The 27,804-nt window shown below is 39.5% G+C and overlaps 4 protein-coding genes across 5 annotated transcripts in view; 1 reads left to right on the forward strand and 3 right to left on the reverse strand.

Annotated features, from left to right (window-relative positions):
- Positions 1-230: 230 nt before the first annotated feature.
- On the reverse strand, positions 231-11,385 carry gmppaa (GDP-mannose pyrophosphorylase Aa). Of its 2 annotated transcripts, XM_069154698.1 has the most exons (13): positions 11,261-11,385; positions 8,981-9,078; positions 8,554-8,657; positions 7,697-7,889; positions 7,455-7,514; positions 7,233-7,363; positions 7,045-7,059; positions 4,097-4,231; positions 3,642-3,739; positions 3,508-3,554; positions 2,378-2,470; positions 1,434-1,602; positions 231-841 (listed from the first exon to the last, which is right to left on the reverse strand). In XM_069154698.1, the coding sequence occupies exons 1-13, from the start codon at positions 11,298-11,300 to the stop codon at positions 741-743; spliced, it is 1,284 nt and encodes a 427-aa protein (XP_069010799.1). In that variant the 5' UTR covers positions 11,301-11,385; the 3' UTR covers positions 231-740. The 2 variants fall into 2 exon arrangements, with proteins under 2 accessions (XP_069010799.1, XP_069010800.1); XM_069154699.1 differs by lacking the exon at positions 7,045-7,059 and having other exon boundaries at positions 232-841.
- A 1,541-nt stretch (positions 11,386-12,926) lies between these two features.
- pnkd (PNKD metallo-beta-lactamase domain containing) lies at positions 12,927-21,341 on the reverse strand. Its single transcript, XM_069154693.1, has 9 exons — positions 21,184-21,341; positions 20,608-20,723; positions 20,369-20,481; positions 19,161-19,219; positions 18,905-18,997; positions 18,174-18,337; positions 17,266-17,352; positions 16,881-16,996; positions 12,927-15,680 (listed from the first exon to the last, which is right to left on the reverse strand). The coding sequence occupies exons 1-9, from the start codon at positions 21,339-21,341 to the stop codon at positions 15,507-15,509; spliced, it is 1,080 nt and encodes a 359-aa protein (XP_069010794.1). The 3' UTR covers positions 12,927-15,506.
- A 600-nt stretch (positions 21,342-21,941) lies between these two features.
- LOC138201316 (protein lifeguard 3-like) lies at positions 21,942-27,441 on the forward strand. Its single transcript, XM_069154700.1, has 12 exons — positions 21,942-22,321; positions 22,734-23,027; positions 23,140-23,207; positions 23,330-23,394; positions 23,509-23,562; positions 23,850-23,900; positions 24,041-24,080; positions 24,313-24,350; positions 24,488-24,575; positions 24,923-25,018; positions 25,152-25,205; positions 26,454-27,441. The coding sequence occupies exons 2-12, from the start codon at positions 22,751-22,753 to the stop codon at positions 26,601-26,603; spliced, it is 981 nt and encodes a 326-aa protein (XP_069010801.1). The 5' UTR covers positions 21,942-22,321; positions 22,734-22,750; the 3' UTR covers positions 26,604-27,441.
- Positions 26,899-27,804, reverse strand: part of dars1 (aspartyl-tRNA synthetase 1) — a 28,532-nt gene continuing 27,626 nt past the window's right edge. The window contains exon 18 of the mRNA XM_069154697.1: positions 26,899-27,713. Coding sequence (XP_069010798.1) covers positions 27,622-27,713 — 92 coding nt within the window. The 3' untranslated portion in view covers positions 26,899-27,621. The remainder of the gene's footprint in view (positions 27,714-27,804) is intronic.

Here is a 27,804-nt window from a genome sequence, read left to right on the forward strand (position 1 = left end):
TAAATGTTAATGTGCTGTATACATAATTTTGAATAGTTTCTCCAGTGATTGCATATACAAAAATCAAGTATCTCGTGTTGCAGCTTCTATGGTGGAGTCTAGGGGGGCTCCCTGCTAAGTCCACATTTTAAAAGGCAACATTACTTGATTGCAATTTAAATCTCAAGCCTGCTGATTTGTTTTGGTGGAAGTAAATTTTTGAGACTAACAACGAAGCAGCTAAAAGGTTTTACTCAGAGCTCCACACAAACCACCACCTCCAAAAATGAACCACAATTGGTAGCCAGTATTCTTTTTTTTAATTTTCTAATAATTCCTCTTCTCATTGTAACAAGTCAAGTTTGTCAAGGATGTCCTTGAGAAACAGAACATGGTTATCTATAAACATTTTTTTTTACATAATATTACACCCAACTAAATATATTACACTCGTGTCTGCAGTAATTTTACAGTTCGCTAAAGTTGATAAAAAACCAATAAAAAAATCTGTGACGTGACAGCACTTTTCAAGGTGAATCAACATGCATGATTAACCTCTCTCTAATGCTGCTGACAGCCAATGTTGCATAAAGGCTTGAGGACAAATATATAAAAATCTATCTTTCAAAATGATTTAATGAACCCACCCATATATTCATGTTTGACATCTTATATACAGTAACTCAAAGGCAGTGGCAGCCGTCGACCAGCAGCATCCTTCATCGGTGACAGTAAGTGGACAGAAGCGTGAGGAAGATTAACTAGAGGATGATTTGGTTTTTGAAACTGCGGTTCAGGTCTTTATGTGGGAGGACAATCGAGTTCAGTATAATCACCTCGGAGGGGATGGTCACGTTACAACCTGAGGAGACAAAACAGGGCGGTTTTACGCCCGTGTGGAGGAGTACAGTGCAAAGGGCAGACACATGACAGTTTAAACTCTCACTGACACTGCTGACATACAGGTTTGTTTTGAATAAAGAAAAGAAAAAAAAAAAAGAAAAAAAAAAAGAAGTTATCTTTGAAATGCAGTGCGAAATCATCAAAACAAATCAGGAGAAAAATAACAGATCCCTAAAACAAAGTTTCAGTAATGCTTCTTGTAGATTTGTATTTTTTTGCCATGATGGATGCATCCTGCTCAAAAATCTAAAAGATAAATTCCTTAATTAATCAATCAGTCTTTATAAGTATAGCACCTGTTCCACAGTTTGGTGCAATTCAAAATGCTTTACAGCTGACAGACGATCTGATTTATAAACATGTTAAGTGACTATGCTGTACATAATTTCTGTAGCTGATCCCAGCAGGGGCCTGGGAGAAAAGGTCTTGTCGAAACAACCAGCACTTAAAAAGCAAAAGCATTTCCTTCAAACATCCGTTAACTTTTTCATTTCTGAGAACAATCCAAAAAAAAAAAAGAGTTATATCTCTTCATGTCAGAACAGGCTTACCGAGGATAGTAATTGATGGTGTGAGTTTTCCATCTCTGAAGAGTGTCTCGCTGTCGATCTTTGCATACGGGTCATTTGGATTTGGGTCACTTGGGGTTCCTTCTACTCTCGCCCACTTGCCAATGGTGCTATCCCATCCCACAATGCTGTTCAAAACACAGCAGTGATCCTTCAGGAAAAAAACAAACAGTAGGACAAAGATATAAATAGATAATCAGTGCAATGACTGAAACATCGTAGTGTTTCAGGTATCCAGATACGCTCTGATAGTTATTGTTCCGACATGTGAAAAAACAGCGAGCATTACAACAGGGAGTGTTTATTTGGAAGTATGGCTCAACTAACAAATTGCTCTTGCTGGCAATATGCAACCAAAACCAATAAGTCACCAGCAGCATAAAGTCATTTTAAAAGGCCCAGAGTCGTCACTGGAGACGCGGGATTAAATTCTGCCAGCCTCAAAATCGTTAAAAATGACATCTTTGTGAGACGCACTGCCAACAATATTTCTGCTGTGACAGACGAGCATAAATATAAATTTGGGAGGAGCCATTGCTGAAGTGTGGATAATGTTCCTAATAAAATGTAAAGATGTCACAGATAGTGAACGGGCAGATAAATATACCTTCAACTCAGTTAATGTGCGGTCCAGTTTAATTCCAAACTTGGTGTTTTATATCGTGTGGGAGGTTCAGGTTGTTCTTTTGTGACCAGGACCAAAATCGAACCTTCGATTTTAGAGTTGGCAAGACACCGAAGTACCAAACAAGAATGGAAAAGCCCCCATGCAGGTCCAGACGATGTCACTTCATGGGTGCTGCACAAAGACGCATGCAGAGATTTGCAGCCCAGTGTTGCATCAGGTTGTGGCTGATTCGATCTCAGTGATAGAAAACGTTCTTCTTGCACGTTGTGTAAGCTACGGCACATCCAGAGGGGCTCACCTGTAGATTTGCACCATGGAGGATGATTGATTCTCGAACTCTGACCCCGGCACCAATAGTCACTCCAGTGCCAATGGAGACGTTAGGCCCCAACTGCACATAGGGAAGATCAAAATTATATTACACGTCTTCCCCTGGCATTAATTAAAACCCCTAAAAAAAAAAAAAAATCCATCTCTGTCCATCAAAACCAAATATTTACACATTTTTTCCAAGAAAATAATTCTCTAATGCCTTAAAGTGAGAGATGTGCCTTGCCTTCATTCAGTACAAGTAGGTCTATGTATATGCAAATGATCCCTGCCTCTAACTCTACCTAAACCCCTGAGCCGTCTACAGCTCGAGGGTCTGGACAGCCACACCCTGAAAGTTGACAGGACTGGCTGCTTAGGTTTGTGATGTGACTGCTTATTTTGCTCATTATTAGGCCTGTCACAATAATTACATAATCGTCTGATCACAATTCTTTGTACGGACTGCAATCCTTTGCAGAATTGTTCGAATCTGGATGAAACTAACAGAAATGTCATATTTCCATCACCACTCCCACTGCATGAGGTTTGACCGACGTCATCTCGTCGCACTGCCTGCTTTCACTACAGTTTAATGGCACATGAGCTGAGAACTAGCGCCACCTACTGTTTATCTTGAGGCACTCATAGTATTCAACCGGCTGCATTTTAATTGCAGAGCCAAACACCACAATGGTATTATATATGAGCAGGCTTAAATCATTTTTTTTTTTTTTAAATGGCATTAAATTGACAGAAAAAAATCAATGTATGACAACTAATCGTCATCTAAAATTTCATTAACGTTGACAGCCCGACTAAAAATATGTCTCGCAACATATAAAAAAAACACCATATTGACATTTTAACAAGGTTAAGCACTTGAATTTTACTGTAGGGGGTCTTTAAGTGATAACTGCAACTACACAAGTTCAACTGGTAACACTGAATTAAATCCAGCCCTCCATTTAGGAGAGTTACCAGTAACACTATGTAATAACCTCATCTTTATCGTATCTATTAATTTACAAATGTATTTTTTTACATGCGGTGCTGTTAACAGGGCATTATGTTTGTATTAATAGTGTAGAGTGAAACACAGTATGGGGGAAGCCTTACCATAGCAGTGGGATCAATATTGGCTGTAGGATGAATGTAGACGTTTCCTGGACAAAAGGAAAAATCGGCGTGAGTGAACTTGTTTGTGTCAATATGAGGACGGAGCACAAATACAGAAGTAAAATGAATTGTACCGCTTATTTTGGGTCCTCCCTCGCTATTTGAGGCCAGTCTCTCAGGGTGCGTTGTGTGATACTGGTTGAGGTACAATCGACTCGCATAAATTGCAGACCTGTGAAAATTTGCAGAAAGAAAACACCGTCAACAAACAAGAACAACACAGAGGAAGTCATTTTCAGTTGAGGCTGTGATGTATATTTTGCATGATCATGGGCTGAAAGGGAACACAAACGCGCCTGTCCGGGGTCCGTTTACACATTAAAAAAAAAACTATCGAAAGGTCAAACTTTCTGCATCAGAGGACTTTAATGTCTCTCTCTAAACAATTTTAAACCCTACATAAACTACATTATGGATCCTGTTTGGACGCTCGTCCGTTGTCTCCCATCTCCTCCGACATACTGCGCGGTCATCTGTACCGAATTTATGTCGTGTTGAATCTGACAGCATTTATGACGTAGTCACTCACCCTGCAGATTTAATTTGGCTCCAGAAGCTGAGCGTTTTATATACGTAGAGTTTGCTCTGTCCTGCCAGGGCAGTGAAAATGTCCTGCTCCAGCCTGATGGCCTCCGCTCGGTGCCAGCCGTTGGTTGGCTCCTCTCTGCAAGAGACAGACCATCAATTTGTGGCGCGGAGTGATACAATTTCATCCAATAAATTCAAGTTTTGTGCACAAAATTAAGAGATTAGAAATAAATCCAAGACCGAGTAATATTTATACAAAAACATAAAGAAAATTGCATTTGCTTTAGTTACGTTTCCACTGGAATATCCAAACTAAACTTGTCGGGTGAAAAAGTCAAAGCGGAACAATTCAACTCGCGACAAAAATAAAAGTGCAACAAAAGCCCAAATTTTATTTACTAATAAACGTTTTTAGGGCCATATTGCCCACCCCGAGTGCCAAGTTTTCCAAAAGTCAAACCCTAAAAGTTAATGTAATACATGTACATGCGCGAATAATTAAATGGTGATGAGACACTGCAGCCAAAGGTTGTCCCTCCACAGCCATAAAAACGAACCCTACCAGAAAACCTACGCTGCAGCTGCGTCCAGATAACCATTTAGAAGGTTAACGACCAGGTAAACATTCTCTCCCACCGCCGACTCAACAACTAAAATGTACAAAACATGATGTATTATTGTTTGTTTGTTTTTTTTTAAACTAAAAATTGTACTACTAATGACAAAAGAGAATATTTTAAGAACTGAAAATTGTTTTCCACGGATTTCTCTTCACCCCCTCTTGCTCTTTTAGTAGCTTTTAAGATTGATCAAATGTGTAAAATAAAACCACCAAAAAAAAACCGTGGCTGCATAAGTCTCTTAAGAAAAACATGAATTTATTGCCCTACTGCCCTGCCCCCAGAATGAAATGAGAGCACAGAGTTAAAATGCATCACTGATACCAACTTTGATGGTGTCAGTGGTGGGTTGAAACCAAAGCTGATTACCTAGTAGCGATCAAAAACTTAAGTACAAGAGTCTACGTGTTCCATATTAATCAGGGTCTCTGGCGTGGTGTATTGTGAGAGCCCCAAGATGAAACAGACTGTCAAATATTGATGAAAAGAATATTTTAAAGGATTGCGCCCATAATCGAAGTTTTACCAAAAAGGAGGGGATGTGGTTAGAGGCAAAGTAGTCCCTGAGAGACTGCAGTAAAAGCATTCTCATTTCTATCGAGTATCTCTGATGTGTTCAACAATTTTGCTGATTCAGTGCCCGGCTCGATTTAACTGCTATTGATGTTAGCAGGTGAATTGTGCACAGCATGCTTTGACCTTTCTGTAATATATTTGGAGTGTCCTCGGTGTGCTAATTGTTAGGTCAGTGACTGTTGAGTGCATGCAAAAACACCAAAAAGTGCAAAGTGTCAAAAATAATTTAAAGACAAAATCCATATATTGATCCCATGTGGTATTTTAGCCTCTGTGAGAAATCAGAGTGCACTCTGTCCACATGCTCCTTTTTCTTATGTTCAGAACAAAAGCCCATCTGACAGTGGAGCAAAACTTATAAAGCAAGAATATGAGACATATGTGGCCATGAAATATTCCCCAGCAACCAACTCTGAGCTTTCTCATTAGTTTTTGCTCACACACTTAGAATAGGCACGAGGACTCAGTAAATGCAGACCGTTCAGAAACGCAGGCTGCAGGTGTTTGACACTCAGAAGAGCAATTTACAAGAGGCTTGATCTTTGTGGACAAAGATTAAACCTGATATCAGGCTATGAATTTTTTATTATCCACAGATATAAATATCAAAAGCATTTTGTCTTCACTTTGGAACCTGAAGCAAAGTTTGACATCTTGGGAAATGTGTATTTACCATTTTTCTTTGTATATGTGTGCAAGAGCTGAAGCGAATGAGCTCAGGCTTATCTGCACCCTCGTACCCCCCGTTGTTGGATTAGGCCATCGGACCAGCAGCTTTCAGTAGTTCCACTGCAGATCAACTGGGCTTTCTCGGTGGAAGCCTCTCTATACAGATCAGGGCGTCAGCCTTCACTAGTAGTATTCAAATTTTAATTGAAAAAAACAATTTGTTCTCACTGGTATTTCCGGATTGGGCCAAAATTCTATTCAAATTTTTTTTTCAGTAAAAGTTGATTGTGTATTGTTTTGACTAAAAATGTTGTTTTTAAATGTATTTTAATTTTGTTTTATTGTGTATTTGACTCATTTATTTAAAACGTACTAAAACTAAAAGGGTAAAATTGTGCGTGTCTGACGGTTTCTTAGTTCGGATCAGTTGCCAGGCAACAACAAAAAAAGTCCAACAAAAAAACCTACCGTCAAATAGCAAGTTGTCGCATTTACACAATTTTTTTTTTTTACAAATTAAACAAATGAGTTAAAGACCCAGTTTTGTGCTATTGTATGTAAATTAAACTGATGGTGCTAAAATTGGATCAGCCAGAGGGACACTGGCTCTAAATTCTACACTGCTGTGATTGGTTGTTTAACTGTCAATCAACTGGTCTCTCGCCATAATCTTAATCCTCCAACAACTAAACAACCAATCACAAACAGGCTTTTCCTCCCGCTGATCCAATCTCGCACCCCAAAGGGACCACTGGCTGTAGCTTTCTGTTGACCAAACAGATATGAAATATCATCTCATCTACATCACAGGAGGAAAATGTGTATGCATATTACCCAAAATGTCAAACGGTGAAATTTCCCAAAAATAAAATTTTAAAAAACTAAAAAAATAGGTAAAAGAAAAATATTTTAAAAAATAGAGGGAGGCCAGAGTTAAAGAAAATGTGCACAGAAAAGGGGCCCTGTTAAGATTCACAAAGAATCCTATTCAATCCTAGCTTCATCACGGGTTTCTATGGCTACAGCTCACACCAAACTCTAAGTGCTCTATGACCACACCATGCAGCTGAATGTACCGACTTACCCATCATACGGATATCTGATGATTGTATGAGGAAATGGAAAACATGGTAGGAAGGAGAAGGAAAGGAAAAAAAAAAAGAAAAAAGAAAAAAAAAAAGACAAATGAAGAGAAACACAGGAATGGACTAAATGGTATTCACGTGCATTCCCACGCACAGATATCCCCAACAGGGGAGCGCTCCAACTCACAGCAGCATATCCTGCTGATTCTTCTGAAAGACAGCGCCGATGTGCTGGAAGATCTCCGGGTTGAAGAGGTAGATACCGCAGTTGATGATGTCACTCACAAACGTGCTCGGCTTTTCTACGTAGTGCAAGACCTGCATATAAACAAGGGGGACGATCCATGACTTCAAGTTTCAACAGAAACGAGTGAAAATCTCAGACAACAAGACAGAAATGGCAAAATACCTCATTCGTTCCTTCGTTTTCAACAATACAGCCATAATTCATGGACTGCTTTCTGTTCGCCTGATAAGAGAAGAATGTGATTTAAGATAAATCATAATCTTTGTTTGGACATCCGAGAGCCAAGATCTCACATACACTATTTGACTCATATTCAAGAGGCCGAACAAAACCATAAAGTACAACTCTGCAAAGTTTTACTTTCGCAAAATATCACAAGTGGGCAAAAAAACATTAAACCTCACCGTTGTCCCAAGGATAACAAAGCTGTTGGGTTCGCCGTGTTCTTTCTGGAAGCTCAGCATCTCTGCGAGAGGAAACGCTGAACAAACATCAGCATTCAGTACAAAGAAAGCCTCCGGACTGCCGGAGACGATCTGATCTCTGAAGTGATAGATGCCCCCTCCAGTGCCCAGAGCAGCGTACTCCTGTAAGTACCTGCGGTGCAGAGCCAAGAAGAGCAACACAACTGCAGTCACTCAGGACTGATGGTGCACAACAGCAAGAAATGTACTTCTACTGGCAGAAGGGGGAAAAAAAAAGGAACTTAAAAAGAACCAACAATCAACATGTTAAGTATTTTTCTTAGTGATACAACCAAAATATATTTATGAATTTTGACACCTTAGTAGTGCATTCTCATCAAGAAAATGCATGTCAGTTCTACGAATATGCCACAGAAATCAAAGCAACCAGTAGTCAATTAATTGATGAGTACATTGACAGAAAATAAACTGCCAGCAATTGTGATAATCGTTTCAACGCTTTGAGTTATTCTTTGATGAAAAAAAACCAAACACTAAAACTGTCTGATTATGTAAATATTTCTTGGTTGCTTTAATCCTCACATGATAATACACTGAATGTATTTTGGAGGGGGATTGTTGGTCTGGACCTAACAGGATGTTTTAGAGTCCATCTTTGGCTTTTGGAAAACACTGGTTGACATTTCTCGCAATCTTCTGACATTTTAAAGACCAAACAAACCGATTAATCAAAGAAATAATGAATTGATCGTGAAAATAATCATTAGTGGTAGAAAAGGTTTAATGCGATAGCCAAGAGCTCTTTTGTTTACCTGTTTCTGAGCTCTGTTGTTTACCTGATGGAAATTTTGAACTCCTGCTGCGCATTAAACAGGAACCTGGTCAGTTCTTCGTTTGGCTGATAAAAGCCGATGAGCAAAATCTCCTTCATGTTCGGAACCTGTAAGAAAATTATCAACACCAACCAGTAAATGGGAGCAAATTATTTTGCTGTTGTAACTGCCGGTTAGACTATCACACACTGATTCAACCTAAGGACACATAAAACACAAGCAGAGAATCATTTGCAAACAAAGGATGATAAATTACTTGAAGAGGACTGCAAAGCAACATGGAGACAGTTGAAATTGGTATTTAAAAAAAATAAATAAATAAATAAAGATTTAGTATAATCACAGTGTGACCTTTATACAATCTACGTTGTAAAACACAAACCAGGGAGCCCTGCGAAACAGATTTGCAAAGCAAGACGGTGAGACTCACCTTGGCACATGCTTCAATGTGGTGCTGTAGCATGGGAACACCGGCTACTGGAAACAAGGGTTTGGGAACTTCAAATGACAAAGGCCTGAATCTTGTGCCTGAAAAAAAAATGGAGATCGAATTACAACGTTGGTCACATTTCTCTAGTTTCTGGCGCCTGCGTCAAATTTGAACAAACCCTTTAGCTAGATTGTATGCGATGTCCTCGACTCTTTCAAATAAGAAAGTTTGTTTCAAAAAGTCCTTAGAAAACCGGGCATCTGTACAGACATGCAAGTCTTCATCAAAGCATCAGGGGTCGGCAGTAAATTAGATACAGAAGTGATCAGATTTGTGTTAAGTCGGCACTCGGTTTCCGCGATTTTCCCTGAAGCATTCATTAAAAATAAAAAAGACAGCTGATAGTTTAGATTCGCCTTTCATTTATGAGAGTGCGGAGGACTTAATGCGTGCCGAACTATATCAGCATCATTACGCCACCGTAACACTTGTTCATTAACCGAGTCCGATTGCAATCTTTGAAAATCCTAAATAAGTAGTCTTAGATTAGATTTGCTGATAATAACCTTGGTGTCGGTAATAAGGTACAACGTCGTGATTATATTATATCATATTGCAGAACAACTGGCCGATAATGATAATATTCATAGACAATTTTATGTGATTCATGCAGAATCAAACATTCTCTCATATAAATTTGGGATGTGCGCAGAAAGAGGAAACACCTTTCTGTTTAAAGCACATTGGACATTGTTTACGCTGCACATGTAGGCAAACCACACAAAAGGGGCTTACAAAGACTTCAAGTAGCTTATAATGATGCCATAAGAGTATTACTGAAGAGACCAAGGCGGTGCGGTGTGAGTGAAATCTGTGTGGCTGCAGGAGTCAACACTTTGCTATGCTATGAAATCTCAAGTATAAATGTATCTGTCAGCTAAATGACTGATTTAATCCAACATGCGGTTTAATACCACACGCTACCGATCTAATCTGTGAAGACACTGACGCAGCCGTGTCTTACTAGGACACCAATATATCTTTTTGTTTTATGTGACGTCTCTGTCCTTCATCTGGACCTTAAATCTGTAATAAAGCTTTAAATTGAATTGAATTGGAATCTTTTTGAAAACAGGAATATGTTATGTTTGCTAATACAGGCAGTGGTGGAAGAAGCAGCCAGAACCTTTACTTGAGTAAAAGTACCGACGCAGCAAAGAAGAAAATCCACCATTACAAGTAAAAAGTCCTGCATGAAAAAAAATCTCACTTAAGTAAAAATACAGAAGTATAAGCAGACAAATATAGTTAAAGCAATTAAAAGTACTGTTTTTGCCCCGCTGACTGATATATTATTAAATATAACATCATTAGATTACTAATAGTGAAGCATAGGTGTGTAAGCAGCATGTTGCAGCTGGAGCTAATTCAAACTACTTCATACAGTTTTACATCCAGGTACACTAGAAACGTGTGAGCGGTTGAGATTATTATTGGGAGAGAAAAGTAGAAAAAAAAAAAAAAAAAAAAAAAAAAAAAAAAACAGCTTTGATTCAAAATTTGTGTTTTCAGACTTTTTCTAAAATATTTGATTTTTCGTGAGATTTTGGATAAATTTGAATATTTACTGAAATTAAACTCTGAGAACAGCTGGAATCTGACACACCGAAGATCCACCGTAAGAAGCCAAAAGAGGTTGAAAACCACTGGATTCATCTTTAACAACGTGTTGAAAAGCTCCTTATATCATTTATTGTGTTAAATCTTCATCTTAAAAAAAACAACAACAACAAAAAAAAAACAGCTAAAACTGTCAAGATAAATCTAGTTGAGTACAAAGTAAAATATCCCTCTGAAACGTGGTGGTGTGAAAGTACAAAGCAGAATTAAAAATAGAAATACAGACGTAAAGTATCTTAAACTTGTGTTTGAATAGAGTACTTGAGTAAATGTACTTCGTTACTTTACACCTCTGGATACGGAAGAGAATAACAATACATTACAAGCCAGCAGCGCTTTTAAATAGATTACAAAGTGTTCAGTACGTGGGTGCTGTTGTTCTTTCTGAGATACCAGCCGGTGTCGTGGTCGCACGACGCGACACGAGGCTGTGAAGACGTGACTGGTGTCGGGCTCCGTGCGGACTACTCGTACCGCCGTTACGCCACGTCAGTGAATCTGTTAGCATTAGCAGCCTAGCTCTGGTTCAACCACACACAGCTGACTCTGAGGAACACGACACGTGGTGGGGGGGTGCGAGGGGGTGAGCTTCATCCTCACCTTTCTGAGGGCCTCCGATTAAAATGACCGCCTTCAACATCTTGACTGAAGAAGCTGTTTTGGGACAAGACGAGACTCGCCAAAAAAACAAACAAACTGTGCAGCAGCTGAGTGGGGACCGTTTCCGCCTCCACTTCCTTGCTTGTGACGTAAGGTCGACGGGATTCCCGTGAAACCACGGAGCAGAGCGCTCGAACAGAAACGTGGAGCGGAACAGTGTAAATACCATTTGGAAAACATCCGACTGATATATTTCTGCAGACTAAAAGACGCTTGCAAATGTTACAAGGACATTCATTGAGGGATATTAAAGTGATACATATTCTACTTGTATTTAACGGTCAATAAAACAGACATATAAGGGGCCAAAATAAAATATCAAAATATGAATTAGTTTTATAAGAAAACAGAACAATGTATCCAAGTACACGTACTACTTTTTTTTTTTTTACTTAAGTTCAAATTTAAAGTAGCCTACTTGTACCTCACTCGAGTATTTCCATTTTATGCGACTCCATACTTCGACTTCACATCTCTGAGGCAAATATTTGACCTTGATCTCTGCTAGGCTTGTCTGACAGCTTTAGTTACTGTAGTTACTGTTCAGATTACAATTGTTCATACACTTCCTGTCAAGTAAAAAAACATGTACTATCTTACAAATTTGCTGATCATGAATTTACATTTTTCCGATAAAAGGAATGATTTCGTGTGTTTTATAGGTTGAGAAAATGCTCCTGCTTCTTAAGATGTGTTGTCACAAAACTGAAAACAGGTTTGTACTTGTTTCTGAACTGGTTGTCATTTTAGAGACATATGGTTCTCACAGTATCAGCAACTCTACAAACATATGACAATATTATTTAAAATGATGCGTTACTGTGGAGTACACTAACCTACTGTCAGCAGTAAAAGCACATTAATGCCACAAAAATATGAATACAAAAACATCATATACAATAATAAAACTCAGAGCTTTCACTTTTGATACTTTGAGTAACTTTTTTCTGATAATACTTTAGTAAAGTTTTGAAGGCTGGACTGTTACTTGTAGTGAAGTATTTTCACCGTGGTATTTGTATTTTTACTACTGGGTGTAGAAAAGATAAACTGTAAAGATTCTAAGTCATCCAGGTATTTTAAATATTATTATAGATATTTATTTATATATAGATATTTTTTTTAATTGTTGTCCAAATACAACTGAATTTGCTTGAGGTTCTTAAAGATGTTTCACACCTCACCAGAAAGGATGCTTCGGTACTTATTGACAAGTGAGAGGTGTTAACACCACGACAGGCGTTAAAGATACATGTGAGTTGTTGACGCATCATACAACCACGAGTCGCCCACACGAGTCGTGGTGTGAAAGTGTCATGGGTTGTTGACCTGCCCAAAACAGTAGTTTTTGCATGACATTATGCTGCAGTAAATATATAATTTTCCCAGGTTCCAGATTACACAAAGATTGTTCAACCACATGCAAAATCTACCTTTTTTTTTTTATTTGGCTAAGGAATCTAATTCAGGGAGGAGAGTCATGACAATAGTTATTGATACATATGTCTTATAAAAGTGGAGAGAAGGGGAATATTGCATTTATACATCTCGAGTTCTATAAGAAATCAATGTTTAAAGGGACAGAAGATCTTTATGTGATGAGACATCAGATTTAATGCCTTTAATGTGACCATAGAAAACAAAAAAAAACAGTATTTTAAATGATATAAATTCCCAAATCTGTCTTTATTTTGTAAATAAAATGAAAGAAGACATCAAATTTGGCCAAAATCCTACGCTTTATAAAGTAAAAATTCAGTTCACCTTTTCCCTTCTTTTCAATCTGCCTAAAGTAGGTTATGCTCTTATTTGAGTTGAGGGAGAGTTATAGCAGTGGGAAAAATAACTTAGCTGTCAGTTTTGAACACGTATCAAAACAACAAATAACACACAGAGTCCTAATGGAGGAGTTTACTTTCAGATTTCCTCATTAAAACATAACCTGAAGTAAAACTGTCTCCCATGTGGTGGAATCCATAACTCAAACATATGCAAATAAGGTGCGAGTCTGCATCAAACAAACAACATAACATTTTAGTCAACAATCACCGGGGGACGAGATGCTGTGGTGCCTGCTCCTCTGAAGGAGCTGTGGAGGAATCTGGAGGTCTTTCACACCTCCTCAAAAGTTTGAATATTTATGTCTTTTTGTATTTTGGCCCTTTGCCGCCTAAACAGAGGTTAAATTAGACTTTCTTTACAACAACAACAAAAAGACACAAAAATGTAAACGAAAGAGAGGAGGCCCTCATTTTTCTCCACTGTGTTATCACAGGTAGGGTTCAAAATCATTTTTACCATAAAACGCTATCAAATCTTCAAAAATTCACATCCCTCATCGAATCTCAAGTTGAACTTTCAACTACTGGAAGTCAAAGATTTGGTTTAGCCATGATCAGATGTTGTTGGGTGAAAAGCGAAAAAATACTACAGTGTTTAAGCTCATTCATTTCCACAACCAACCTGGAAACAAGTAGAAGAAGATAAGTGTTTATCACTGACTGACTGTTCTGACATTGAAATAACAGCCGGAACATAGTGGAGGCTCTGATTCATAAATTTGAGCTGAGTGACCTCCAAATATTGAGTCCCTACGGAGAGGAGCTGGTAAAACAAAGTTTATGGTGGTCATAGAGTGATGGGACTCTTCACTCACAAACAATGACTGTTACGAGTTAACATTAACCTGCCGGGTGAAAGATCATTTTAACTCGAGTGAGCGATGGCTATTAAAAAAAAAAAAAAAAGCAGCCTGATAATGTTTCCAGCATGTATTTAATAATTGGACCAAAGTAAAAGTGGTAGATTAAAGACTAATTAATTAATTTAATAGAGATTAAATAATTAATAAATCTGGATATTTTCCGCTAACCTGGAAGTGCATCCAAAATGCAGCTCGCTATCAGAGGCCACTCTCAGTCACACTACAATGAATCCTTTAATATATAAAAAGAAAATGTGTACAGTTTTGTTTTCCAAAGGGTTTAAATTTGTCATGAAACATTCAAAGTGAGAGCCACAGTCAAAGCCACATCGTACTCTCATATTTGAAAGAAAAAGAGAAGGCTCCATCATCTCACCGTCTTTTTAAACATCAGTCAAAAGGGACTGTAGTTCATCGTTTCAGCATCACCCCGTTAGCTAATTATCATCATTACAGTATTAATGCAGTCGTGATTCTACAGGCTGACACACACAATCTTCCCTTCAACAACAATTCAGTCCTGTTTCACACATCACAGTAGAGCACCTGTCAAATCCTTCACATCATGTTGCAGTTCACATTCATGTAGTGAAACAATACATTAAAAATACAGATTTAAATGTGGAACAGTTAGTTCAGCAAAAATCATTTGTTGTGAGGCACAAAAAGAGTCTTTACTAGAAAAATATGTGTTTTCCACATCTGGCCCACTTCCCTGTAGTGAATTATAAAATAAAAATGCTGAAAAAACAAACAAACAAAAAAAAAACAGCAAAAAGCTCAATTAAACCCAATAACGTTGGTCACATAAATTCTGTCAGCATCGATGATTGTTTCAGCATTTTATAACCTAATGAGGCCGATTGTACAGACTTTGTTTCATACTGTGCTCACTGGAACATAAAGTACCTACAGCGAAAGTGTCTTTGTGATTTCATAAATTAATGGTACCTTTAGAGTTAAAAAATAATATTGCAAATAATAAAGACAAAAAAATTACAAATCCTAAAAATGTACTTTGGCATAAACAATTTAGTACCCGACATGCCGAATTCTTTTTAATGTAGTACCCGTTATCACTATGTTTCTCAAACCAGAATCAGAAATAAGGTTGTGCCTACTAAAATAACCAAACACGTGCAAATCTACATTATCATTTATATTGCTATGTTGAAACGGCAACTAAATCCTACCTGACCAGAAACATGAAATTACCATAATTCAAAATATGCGGGGAGGTAATAGGACTGTTAGTGATAGTATGATGTCGTAATGAAGCAGTGACTATCTTCATAATGGTAAGTGATTAAGGTCGATTGAGGTCAAAAATGATGAAATGCCCCTTTACATTTATAGAACTTTTGTACAGTACCTCAGAGGTCAGTTATCATTAACCGCATATCACTGCTTTCGTTCCGCTGTCCCGTGCAGGTGAGCCCCCTCCTCTGTCCCCTGCTGCGTAGTGGACTTCACTCGCTCGTACTATCTCCGGTTGTAGAGGTCTTTGCGTTTGCGCAGCTCCTCCAGCACACGTGCCCTGAACTCGGTCCAGTCTTCGTCCTGGAACTGCTGGACTCCCAGAGCCAGATGGAGCTCAGCAGAGTGGCTGCGCAGGAAAGGATTGTACTGCTTTTCTTCCCCGATCGTGGAAGGACTCTGAAAATGACAAGCGCATGTGTAAAAAAAAAAAAAAAAAAAAAAAAAAAAGCCGCCCTGCTCAGGACTTATGCGATTCACATGCCATCCATGTATTTTGGGAAAGGTATTATGGGTAATGAGTGACTCCAGCCAACTTAAATAAACACAGCTTTGCACTTATGCATCTCTGATTTTACTGCAGCAGAACTTCTCCTCAGCGATGATAAAGTCCCCTTTAACCATTTTATGCATTTTGTTATTTAGCTGAGAATATTCCACAGTGAGTGAAAATACAGGAGATGAAACTCTGGATCGCAAAAGCTAAAACAAGGTGTTCAAGTGTAAAGGAGGATTTCTCCAAGTCCCCTTCCCTTCGCCAACACAGATAAACCACTTCAGTTTATCAGCATGTTAACAATCAGGACGAGAAGTCTTTACACAGACAAATGTCGAAGTAGAAAAATCACGTGTAGAAAACAATTCTGTATCCCATTCAGCTGCTTTAGTTTCAGGGTCCTGGTACTGGTGCGTGCTGACCTACTGGGACATTTAAATCAAAAAGAAGTGTCTCTGACATCAGCTTTAATGGGAGAGAATATCATTTTTTGCTCATGACCTGGTCACCCCGAATAATGGTGCATTAGATCAAATAGAATTACAGTATTTAAGAGGTTTTTTGTTTTTTTTTGTAATCTCACAATAATTGATCTTGCAGGTAGCTCTGCTGTTTCTATGAATATTTTCTATCTTTGCAACCGATTTGCTCTTCGCATTCATTCCCGTTCAAAAATATAAAAATCTGTCAAAAACCTTTTCTGAGAAATGACAGCAGCCGCATTTCATTTCCCAAAACATACACACTGTGCAAAGAAAACATTACGGTCATTTAAAAAGTCTTGGAAATGGAAGTTGTCAAAATTCCGGGAGGTGCAAACTTGTGAAAGTGCCTCTGGTGCCGTGCTGGTATTGATAACGGATAAAAACTCATTTAAATTCTGGACGGGCGCTGCACCGAACACAGAACCTTTGCTCTGCTGCAGACTGTATCATAGATGAGAATCGAGCCTGGGAGAGGAGGGAGTGAGAGGAACGTGTGCACTCGGAGCACAGACTGCTGTACGCAGGTGATAAGCCCTTCTTCCCCGGTGTTGGACAACATGAATCCTTTCTGCGATGGCGCACTTGAGAGGCATAACAATGGTTATATGTCATTCTCACCGTGCACAGCTTCTGGCCTCGCTGCTGCAGCACCCACTGATATTTGTTTTCCCTGGCAGCGTTGTGTGGCTCGACCTCAGCAGCAAACAGCAGGTTGTCCTCTGCATACTCATGACCTGTGGGATAGCCAGTGGAGAGACACACACACACACACACACACACACACACACACACACACACACACACACACACACACACACACAAAATCATGCCCACATGTACAACAATACTTGAAAGCATGAACTCCAGAGGTCGCTTCTTATGCAGCAAACTCTCAAGGTAAAGGAAATGTAGACAAAACACATTCAAACCACATCCGCAACACAAGAGACACAGACGCGCTGGTTTGAAAGTGAATCTCTGACAACAGAAAAGATTTTCCTACCAGGCCATAACAGAATATCATCACTTAAAGAGACGACGGTGTCCAGAGACGAGAGCATCGTTGTGGCGGTGCCTTCAAACATCCTCCCTGAAAGCAAGAGCAGGTTAAAATGTCAATACAGGGCACATGCAGGTTTTAGATGGTACTCTATCTGCACTTAGAGGAATCTTCACACTTTCTGGGATTTTTTTCATTGCTTAAAACTTGGAAAAAAATAAAAAAAGATTTTTAATCCCTAAATCTAGTCGCTGAAAATAATCTATTTCCGATTCAATGGCAGTGAGGAGAGTCATTAATCCTGTGGAAATGGGATGTGAAAGAAAGGACACATTAGCAGACACAAAGCTGTTTGTACACCACAATATAAGCTCTAATCTCTTCAACACAAAGAGCACAAAAGACACCGGCATTTCATGGTGACCAAAAAAAAAAAAAAGCGGCTACTGACTATTTTCGAGAGACTTTAAATTGAGATAATTCTGTAGTCTTTATGATTTTTAAAATCCTACGAATTTCCTGTAATTAAATTCTTAACAACAGTAACCACATCAGTAACAATGGGATTCAAATAACAACCAAGAACAAAAGAGCAAGAGTTGGCAAAGAAAAAGTAATTTCTATTCTTGGATAAAAAGCGGAAAAAGGTGAATTTGCATGTCCATGCAGTTTTCAGCAGAGATGGCATTAATAGAGGGCATCAAAGGAAACCTCTCTGCCTTTGTGTGCTTGTGAATACCTTTTCACTCTGATGTATTTTAGCTCAGCATTAGCTAACATCCAATTAATTATCTCTTTGTACTCATCAAAATGGACATGTAGAATGAGTCCACATCAAACAAAAACACTGCTGGTCTGTATTTTCCACAACTGAATAAATCATCTGGATCCACGTTCGGTATAAAACTCACCGCATCCCGAGAGGAACACCAGGTCGCCAGAGAAGAGGCTGGAGGGAGCGCCAACCGCCTGGCCGTCCAGGAGGTAGATCATGTGGCCCACTGTGTGTCCAGGAGTGAAGAGGGCTTTAAAGTGCATACGGCCTACCGTCATCGAGTCCTTGTGTGAGAGAGGGCTGCGAAAAGAGACCAAAACACGCACCACTGATTTCACTTCTGCCATTTGCAGCAACTCTTATATAAAACTGGAATAGTGCACATCAATATATATATATATTTTTTTTTTTTAAATGCCAGTTATCAAGAAAGTGGGATAAAGAAGTGGACTACTAAAACATACAGCTACTGGTTTTATTCTGTAAAGAATAATTATGAAGTGAAAATTATGTCTCTTACATAAAATAGAAAAGATACCCTCCACTTTTAAGAAAATCTTGATTTTAACATGTTTTGTTTCAATTAAACGAGGCAACAACTGGTTCTCTGACTTATGCAGTCAAGTGAGTCAACATCATTTGAAAAAAAAAAACCAAAAGCACTCCTCAGTCCGGTGGTTTGGACGTCCCACATTTTTCGGCCACAACCGCCCGAGACAGAAGGGAAACAGCTTATCGTAACCGTGATAATTCACCGTGAAGTCAGCTGCTACGAGTGCTGACGGAGGGAACAGATCAGGACTCAGTACAGTAAGAGTGATTGTGTGAGAAGCAGTCAGTGTTACACGGCGCAGGCAGGGGACTTACTGCGTGAGGCCGGGAATGTTATCGGCTGCGTGACCATAAACTCGACATGAGCCGTGCAGCCTTTTCAGCCCTTTGTTTCCCCCACTGTGGTCCCTGGAAATAGAAAGCAGAGCAGTGCCGTGGCGACTTACTCACATAACCACAGACGCATTCGAAAATGAAGTATTTGTTTTGGCCTCCGACTTACACAAAATGTTTTCAGCCTCTCGATGGTGAAACTCAAAAACACAGGGTGTAGAAAATCCATAAAACTCACCAGTGCTTGTGTGTACACAAAATTGCTTCTAACATGACTCCCTCCTGCTCCAGGACTGCCTGAAAAGATATAAAGAGGGTTGTTAAAACCTACGACGGCCTCATTAAATCAACACTTTAAAAAGGCAAAAGGCAAAACGCTTCAGGTGCGACGACGCAATATCATTACTAGTTCCTGCTGGACGATGCTACGAACGCACGCAACGCTCATTCACGATAACTGCAGCTACCGACGATACAACTCGCTGCCTGGTCAAACTGCGCAACACGCCCGTCGGTCCACGAGAAGATACCGCGCCAAGTGCCGCGTTTTGCCTCGCCTCCGCATCAAACGCATGTAATGGCCACGGGTCGAAGAGGGAGGTCACGCGACGGACGTCACGTGACAAAGATCCTTTGAAGGAGTACAGAAGGAGACCAGGGTTCGATTCCGTGAGAGGCGGGATGTGAATTCTTACCCGTAAACCTCACCAAGTAGGTTCTGTTTAACTCAAAATGGGACACAGTAAACTTTGGTGGACTTACGGGCGTATTAAACGCTTTGGCATAATACCCGGTTGAATCAACATCTGGAGTAAAACACATGTGATTGTGAGGCAACAACAAAAAAAACCAATTAAAGTGCACTGAAAGTGACGCTGAAGTACCTGACAAAGAGATAATTGCCAAGGTGGTCAAGAATTAAAATCACGCACGTGTACCTAAATACCAGGCTTCCTGCTGTATCTCTCTATTTGCACTAAGTGATAAGTTATTTTCAAAAAAGTCATGTTCTTTATTATAACTACGATGTTAAGCGTCCATTAGATCCCTCCATAGATCATCTTACACGGCCTCATTTAATCATGGCTCTCGGTTCACGTTTGGTCTCTTACAAGTTTGCTTTTTTGGATCCAACTCCTTGGCAGCACTTCAGAGGTGTCCTACATCGACAAAAAGTTACCGAAATAGATGCAATGCCAGCATTCTTTTTTTTTTTTTTAACCCAGATGATGTTGCAATGAGATCTGGTAAATAATTGCCAGGTCTCAACTTTTCACCAGCAGCACACTGTGCAGAAAACCAACCTTCTCGTGTAACTCCTAAGTCGAACAACTGCCGTGACTGAAAGTGACCTAAATCTGAAACCGGCTAAAAAGACATCAAAAGGTTGATAATTATAGGTGACATCTACAGGTCACAAACAAAACTGACAGCAAAGGCACTCACCTGAACTGTTTGCGGGTCTGCGGGGTCGACAACTACTGCAACGCTGGAGGCCGTGTCGATTACAAGGTAGCTGTAATTGTCAGAGAGCACCGAGATGGGAATTATCTTAATACCTGCGGGCAGACGAAAAAATCACAGATAAAGTATTCAGTGCAATGTCAATATTTTTATTTTTTTAGAATAAACATGTAGGCCAGTACTGGATTGCACCAGTTGAATAGTAAATACTTGTTGCATACCGTTGAACTCCATAGGATAAGAGGTGGAGTGTCCTGCAGGGTAATTTTCACGGGCTCTCCTCATCTGCCTCTTGTAGTACATGTAGCCCAGTCTGGTCCTGGTGTAGAGCGTGTACCTGGGAAGCAAATCGCGAGGCTGTGAAACACTGCGTCTCGGTAGTAAAGGTTGATAACGTTAACCACACCAAGCAGTTCACCATTTTTTTTTTATTTTTATTTTTTTTTTTTAAACGCCCGCACACGGGACATATTTGGAGCACCGCCAGAGCACCAAGTTGTACCCCCTCAGGCAAAATACCACGAAAAGATCAACAACGTCTCCTAAAATGTGGTGTGTATATATGCCGAATAAAACCGTCAACAAAACCGGTCAAGGCAACGCCATCTCCCAGGCGGTTACTTTTGTCGACTGGCATCGTAACTTTAAATTGTTAAATATTTGACTTGACTTTGGTGTGACGGCCCTCCCTCACGAAAATGGCCAAGATGCCGCTAAACTGCGTTAAACGAGAAACACCCGTGACAACAACATCTTCTGCTGAGCGGGAAGAAATAAAAAAAACATGCGACACTCACGCAATTCGGAACAGCGGCTTCTCTGTGCGGGCCATAATCCGGCTCGGCAATTTCCTTACAAACACTTGTCCTGAACGTCTGTAGCGAAAACATAAACAGAAGAGACAGAATAAAGATGCGGTGGCAGACAGCGTTACCATCCAGTCCGGAAGCGCCATAGCCTCTGAACGGGCACGTAATGTGACGTTTACAGTGACACGCCAATCCCGGAAGCTAGAAGATATTTATGACGTCAAAGAGTAATTTGTCCCCCCCCCCAAAAAAAAATAACTTCGAAATTAAAAACAAATTACAACATATTTTTTTTTTTAAGAATTCTCGTCATGACCCTTAAGGGGTTCCGTACATAATATATTAATTAATTGAAATACATGTTGAGTTGTTTTGTCCAGTATTTGCGTCCAATCTGCTTGAAGACACTCACAAAATAACATTTTCTTTCATGAATTCAATTTGATTTGTGACGTTGTGTTAAGGTGACTGCCTTTCTATAATTGTAACTCGTATTTGGTTTTCACGTTCGTTGTACTAAGCGTAAACTTTAAAGTTAACTTTGATTAATTCATATTTCAGAAATTTTTGTAACATGATCATAGCGGATCACATTTAAGGTGTTTTTGAAACATTTGTTTCATGAACGAATTATTTCCACCTTAATTAAGTCCTCAGATGTGGCGTCGTGATGGAATTGAGCCAGGTTTTGGTCCACTTTAAATAATTTGGCGACGCCTATCGTTCCTTTTGAGACATCAGTAGTTCATGGGACAAAAGTGTTTGATAGTATTTGGGGTCCACTTTAAGGCACATTTGAATAGAATTTTAGAGAAAAATATTTTCAGGATGATTGCCTCAGAAAAGCGTTTTTGGAGGAGTGTTAACATTTAATTAATTGTGGACCTGCACTCAGCAGGTTGTGTTTTTGTAATTCGATTTTTTTTTTTTTTTTTTACATTTTTTTAACCATTTTGTACAGGAGCAACCCGTCTCCATGCTTTCTCCGAAACAACAGCGACAGTGTGAGTTTCAGTGAACCTATCCAGTTACAAAGATGACATTCTCCCGTGGTGCAAGGCTGCAAACCTCCCACGAGAGAGACGACTGAAGGCACAGTGCTCCCATCTTTGGCTAAAGCCACAAGGTATGTAACCCTTTTTTCCTATTTCTGTTCGTGTTGAAAGTATTTATTCAGATTAGTTTATAATGTGCATTTAGATGTTCATTTGTGCCCTTGTTCTTGTAATAACTTGTTTGCTTTATGTGCTATTAGAAGTCCACAGACATGTTTTTTTATTTTTTTTTTATGAGATATTAAAATGCTGAACTTCATTTTTAGCAACGTAGTTTTAAATTGTGTGAAAGTTTTCCTTCTATAATGTGATAACAAAATGTTATTCTATAACTGTAACAGTAGAAAGTCCACCATAATTATAGAATGCTGACAAAATGTTTGCAGTAAACATATTCTCTTGTAAATATGTGTTATATCACCACTAGAAAATGACATGTACAGTCTGATGTCTGATGTGTTTACCACTTATCCTCTCTTCAAGGTGGTTCAGCAAAAATAATGACTTCTAAAATTGACAGTCCTCCACCCTATGAGGACGCCGTGCACCATCCCAAGTCTGGCGGTAACTACCCCTACCAGCCGCAGCATGGCTTGCCTCTTCCCCCACCTCCATCTTACAGCCCCAGCCCGGGCATGTTCCTCGGCCCGCCTGGCTACTGGAGCCGGGGGGCCGCCTACCCACAGGCCGGCATGTGTGCAGGCCCTGGCTTCTCTCCATCTGGGATGCCCACCACAATACAGACTCTGTCTGCTGGACTGCCGGCATCCAACCAAGGTTCTGAGGAAGTGACATGGATTTTAATCGATCGCACCCTGCATTGTATTTAGATCAGCGACCCAGTTGTGTAAAAGTATAACATACTACATCACTATTCCCAAATCTGCAGGAGACATGGAGGATTATCTCAGCGCCCAGTGGGAAAGCACATCTATTCGGCATGGTTTCATCAGGAAGGTGAGGATTTTTAACCATTCATCAGGCTTAAACTGTGATGTCTTGTTGCTCAGACTGCCAATTACAATCCTGTCATTAATCTACATCCACTGCAATCTTTGTGTTTTGGTGTTTGTGGACAGGTCTACTTAATTCTAACAGCCCAGCTTGCCGTCACCTTTTCAGTCGTCGCTGTCTTTACTTTTGTGTAAGTGTCCCCTGTTAGTTCCAGTACAATATTCCACCTTACTGCTTCAAGTATCTGATGAAGAGTAGGGAACAGTGTGCTCCCCACTGATCCCTTATATCTGTGCTTTCACAGTGACCCAGTGAGGCTGTTTGTCATCAGATACCCTGGAATCTACTGGGCATCTTTGTGAGTTACTTTCCGGGCACCAAACAAAAACACACTTTCACTGCTCTCAAATAATACAAAATATATTAAGAGAAGAGCTGACTATCTATCTATCTATCTATCTATCTATCTATCTATCTATCTATCTATCTATCTATCTATCTATCTATCTACCTATCTATCTATCTATCTATCTATCTATCTATCCATCTATCCATCTATCTATCTATCTATCTATCTATCCATCCATCTATCCGTTTTACATATGCAGTATAAAATAACATTCCTCGTGATTTTTCTGTCCACAGTGTCGTTTATTTTGTGGTGTACTGCATCCTCATCTGCTGCAAAGAGCCGAGGTAAGCGAGGCCTGGGCCTGAATAAGTTGGAAAATTGTTTTATTACTAACATATTATATTGTTTTATTTATTAAGTATTCATGACCACTGATACTTCTGTTTTTATGCTTTTTAAAATATTCATCCTAATTGTTTTTTAGGCGGCGTTTCCCGTTGAATCTGGTGCTCCTGGGAGTGTTCGTAAGTACTGTTTGTTAGATTATGGGTATAAGACGCTGATAATGCCGACGGCCCAGCAGATGCATGTGGCAAAACAAAGAAACATTATGAGAAATATTATGAGGAGTTGGGGGGATATTTGAGAGTTGAAGACAGAAAACAAAAGGAAGGCAGTATCAGAGAGAAATATCCCTGCAAAAGGTTAGACCATACTCTGACATTGAAGACGTTGTTTTCATGTTTCATCTTGCAGACTCTCGCCTTGTCTTACTTGTCTGGAACAATTTCAAGGTTTGTTTTTGGCTCCAATTTGAGTTATGCACCACAATACCCTAATACAGAACATCTGGTAATGATTTCGAACACCATGACATATATGTATGTGTGTGTTTTCTTTTTGTTTTAATCCCTGTATGTGTCTTTTACAGCTATTACGAAACAAAAGCGGTGCTTCTCGCCATGGGAATAACAGCGTTAGTTTGTATAGCTGTCACAATCTTCTGCTTCCAGACCAAGGTAGATGGAGATGTAAAGTGTCTCTGCAGCTCAGTAGCCTGTGGCTTGTCAGAGGATGTCTTTGTTGTCCGTGTAAAAGAACTCCTTTGTCTCGCATTACAATGGTGCACTGAGTTCCTTTAAATATTTATAACATTTTGGGATAAGATGTGAATCCAACTTCTCTGTCTGATGCAACTCAAGATACACAAGTTACATTTTTGGCTGCGACATGACACATCCAACGGCCGTCTTTCTTTTCAACCTCATTCTGATGCTCTTGCCAAATGGCTCTCGCTGCTCTTTCATGTGCTTTGAAGCATGTTAACTTCACTTTCATCCCGTTAACGGCTCGTTTCTCATCGCAGGTGGACTTCACTTCCTGCGGGGGACTCCTCTGTACTGCCGGGGTTTTGCTCATGATCATCGGGATCGTTACGGCCGTCGTGCTCTCCTTCCAATATGTGAGGGACTCCGACCGAATCCTTTAATTTATTCTCTCTACTCGTGTTTCTTGGTATGAGGAGCAGCAGCTCAGACGGGTGTATCTGTGTGACTGATTTCACATTCAGAGGCCTTTCTTATGTCACTCAACAGGTCCCCTGGCTGCATATGCTCTACGCTGCAATTGGAGCCGTCGTTTACACTCTGGTGAGTCCGACACTGACGTGAATTTAAGGAGGGCAATTTCAGCTTGGTATTACACGGCTGTGGTTGAATAACAAGAGACATAATAGTCAGAAAAAAACACCAATACTTGGCTATGTGGAGGACGTAAATAATATGCTGAGAGATGCCATTTCTAAAGCCTTCCATCCATCAGGTTCGTCTTGGATCCGTTCAATTAAATCTGCTTATCACCCAATACTTTGGTATAGTATAGAATACCTCAACAACCATTAGAGGGATTACCATATGATTTTAAATGGGCCTTTATGGTTGCTGGTCAGTGTTAACCCAGCCATGAGGTTGATATAGTCTGGATTGGGTGAAAAGTTACAGTATCTGTTTTGTGGATTTTTTTGTTTATTTTTTTTTGTGCACGTGTGCCCATTTTTATATACTTCCAAAGGTGGTTTCCAATAACTCTGGTGATCGTCTGACTTTTTCTCTTAAACCATCAGATCAAAAACAGAATTTATCCAAAGTTTTGTTTATGATTTGTCCTTCAAACTAATTCCTACCATTCTTAGCTGCACTTTGCGTTTAATCCTCTCTATGGTGTTGTAAGGACAATGTTAAGTGCCTTGATGTGACTTTATGTTGTGATTTGGCGCTATATAAGAAAACTGAATTGGTAAATATTGTTTTGGTGACAGTGCTGTGCTGCATCACAGAGCTGCTAGCACAGCGCGAGACTCACGAGTGGAAACTTTTGTTGGTATTTTTACTCGGTGAAATGTCACAAACATAACGATTTGTTAATATGGTCACAAACATGAGCATCAATATCAAATGTTATGGCAGTCTAGCCTTCTAAACCAAATTGCTTAAAGACAGAGTGAGTGACCAGCAATGTTTGGAATTTAGTACTAGAATTTCTGGACGACATCAAAATTTGCATTTTTAATAAATATGTTACTTCTGTAATTTCTTTATGTACTTTCTTGTATTGTCTTGTGTTGTACTGAAGTGCTTGCTGAAGCTTTTATTTTACATTTTTAGTCTGTAACAACCTGTCTAGGAACTATGAATGCAAATGAGCTCATTAACTAACTCTCGCACATCTACATTGATGTGGAAACTAAAATGTTGATAAATGTGTATTTTACAAAGGATAGTATTTTGGTAGCATCTCAGTTTTTCCAGAATTTGTCAAATCTTTGCTGGTTTGTACCGCCGTCCTGCACTTAACACAACCCAAGAAGTTTTTTTCTTCTTCTTCTTTCTGCGTTTTAGTTTTTAGTGTACAACACCCAGCTACTTATTGGAAATCGAGAGTTGGCCATCAGCCCGGAAGAATACATCTACGGAGCGCTCTCTCTCTACGTTGACATCGTTCACATCTTCCTCTTCATCCTACAAATCAGCGGAGCTGCGACTGAATAAGCCCGTTGGCTTATGTCAGAGGACATTTTGTCATCTAAGCAGTTTGGATTTACAGTGTATTGTGTTCGTTGATAGACATAATCCTACGCATGTACACGAGTGTGTAAATCAGGATCCGTCATTAGTATGTTGACATTTCCAACTGTTAATTTAACTATACTGTATATAATATTATTTTTATTTCAGTAATACTTGAGCACTTTGATTTATTGTCGCGCTGCATGGAGCAGGACAGTAGATTTGAGGCTTTCACTGACCTGAGTGTAAATGAAGAGAGACATTTATATGCTTTGGATTCTGTATAGTTGTAATTTAATATTGATCTTTTTTTCCTCTTACAAAAAAAACACATGATAAACAATGTAGCAGCCTGAGCTGTTACTTCTATCAAACCTAATTATTAATTAATTCAATTACATCATGATCCTTAGTAAGGAAAACGCGACATCTTTGCCGCACCAAAAATAGAAACAACAATTTATAAGACTTTTTTTTTAATTATTATTATTATTATTATCAGTGTTTATTCCTATTAATTACTTACAAAACCCCCGTAGTTACAGGCATACTGCTGGACACCACAATCATTAGTCCGACGTCTGTGCTGGTATTAGGAGGGACTCAGATCTATATTCCTGTTGTTGTTGTTTTTTTACTTTGCCATACAAAACAAAAACGGAGACAAACACTGGCTCGTTGATTAAAAGCTGAATTAAACGTGTGCAGCTTTCCAGTAACTTATAACGACCGGCCATTTCCTCTTTCCCTTTAATGTATCTGTTGTTTATTGTTGTTGAGAAACTATGCAAACCAATCAATAAAATACACCCTTCTGCTACAGCGGTTTTTATTCCTCCATCTTAATGGTTAATTATCGTGGCACGTTAAGAGTCGTAGGGTGGCACTAGCTCCTCTGCTCTCTCCCTGTCCTGATCGTGGGTTAGTATTGTTTCCCATCACCAGCCTCTTGTGTGTGTTAGTCCTGTGGTGATTGGGTCCGTCCACACGGTGGAAGGGTTCAGGGCGTCAGGCGCTTCGGGTCACGTGGGAACATGGAGGTCTGACGCACGTTGTGGAGACCCAGGTACAGCATGCAGACTCTCTCCAGGCCTTTGAAGGACGGCAGATCAGTCACTCAAAAGATCTTCTTTATATTTAGTCATTCTAATAAATACTTTTTAATAAAAGAAAATGCTTGTTA

Source organism: Embiotoca jacksoni, unplaced genomic scaffold, assembly GCF_022577435.1.
Source record: "Embiotoca jacksoni isolate LCO1_2020_lvr unplaced genomic scaffold, fEmbJac1.0.p SCAF_2, whole genome shotgun sequence".
In the NCBI taxonomy this organism is placed as follows: Eukaryota; Metazoa; Chordata; class Actinopteri; family Embiotocidae; genus Embiotoca; species Embiotoca jacksoni.

What these genes read in the sequence shown, in the direction of transcription:
- gmppaa (XM_069154698.1), bottom strand. Translation starts at nt 11,300, where the DNA reads ATGTTGAAGGCGGTCATTTTAATCGGAGGCCCTCAGAAAG. An exon ending in TTGTTATCCTTGGGACAACG is followed by an intron (nt 7,515 to 7,696) that starts GTGAGGTTTAAT and finishes TTCTCTTATCAG; the next exon opens with GCGAACAGAAAGCAGTCCAT. An exon ending in AGCCAAATTAAATCTGCAGG is followed by an intron (nt 3,740 to 4,096) that starts GTGAGTGACTAC and finishes AAATTTTCACAG; the next exon opens with GTCTGCAATTTATGCGAGTC.
- pnkd (XM_069154693.1), bottom strand. Translation starts at nt 21,341, where the DNA reads ATGGCGCTTCCGGACTGGATGGTAACGCTGTCTGCCACCGCATCTTTA. An exon ending in TTATCCTATGGAGTTCAACG is followed by an intron (nt 20,482 to 20,607) that starts GTATGCAACAAG and finishes GTCTGCCCGCAG; the next exon opens with GTATTAAGATAATTCCCATC. An exon ending in CAGACCCGCAAACAGTTCAG is followed by an intron (nt 19,220 to 20,368) that starts GTGAGTGCCTTT and finishes ATATCTTTTCAG; the next exon opens with GCAGTCCTGGAGCAGGAGGG.
- LOC138201316 (XM_069154700.1), top strand. Translation starts at nt 22,751, where the DNA reads ATGACTTCTAAAATTGACAGTCCTCCACCCTATGAGGACGCCGTGCAC. An exon ending in ACTGCCGGCATCCAACCAAG is followed by an intron (nt 23,028 to 23,139) that starts GTTCTGAGGAAG and finishes CCAAATCTGCAG; the next exon opens with GAGACATGGAGGATTATCTC. An exon ending in GGAATCTACTGGGCATCTTT is followed by an intron (nt 23,563 to 23,849) that starts GTGAGTTACTTT and finishes TTCTGTCCACAG; the next exon opens with TGTCGTTTATTTTGTGGTGT.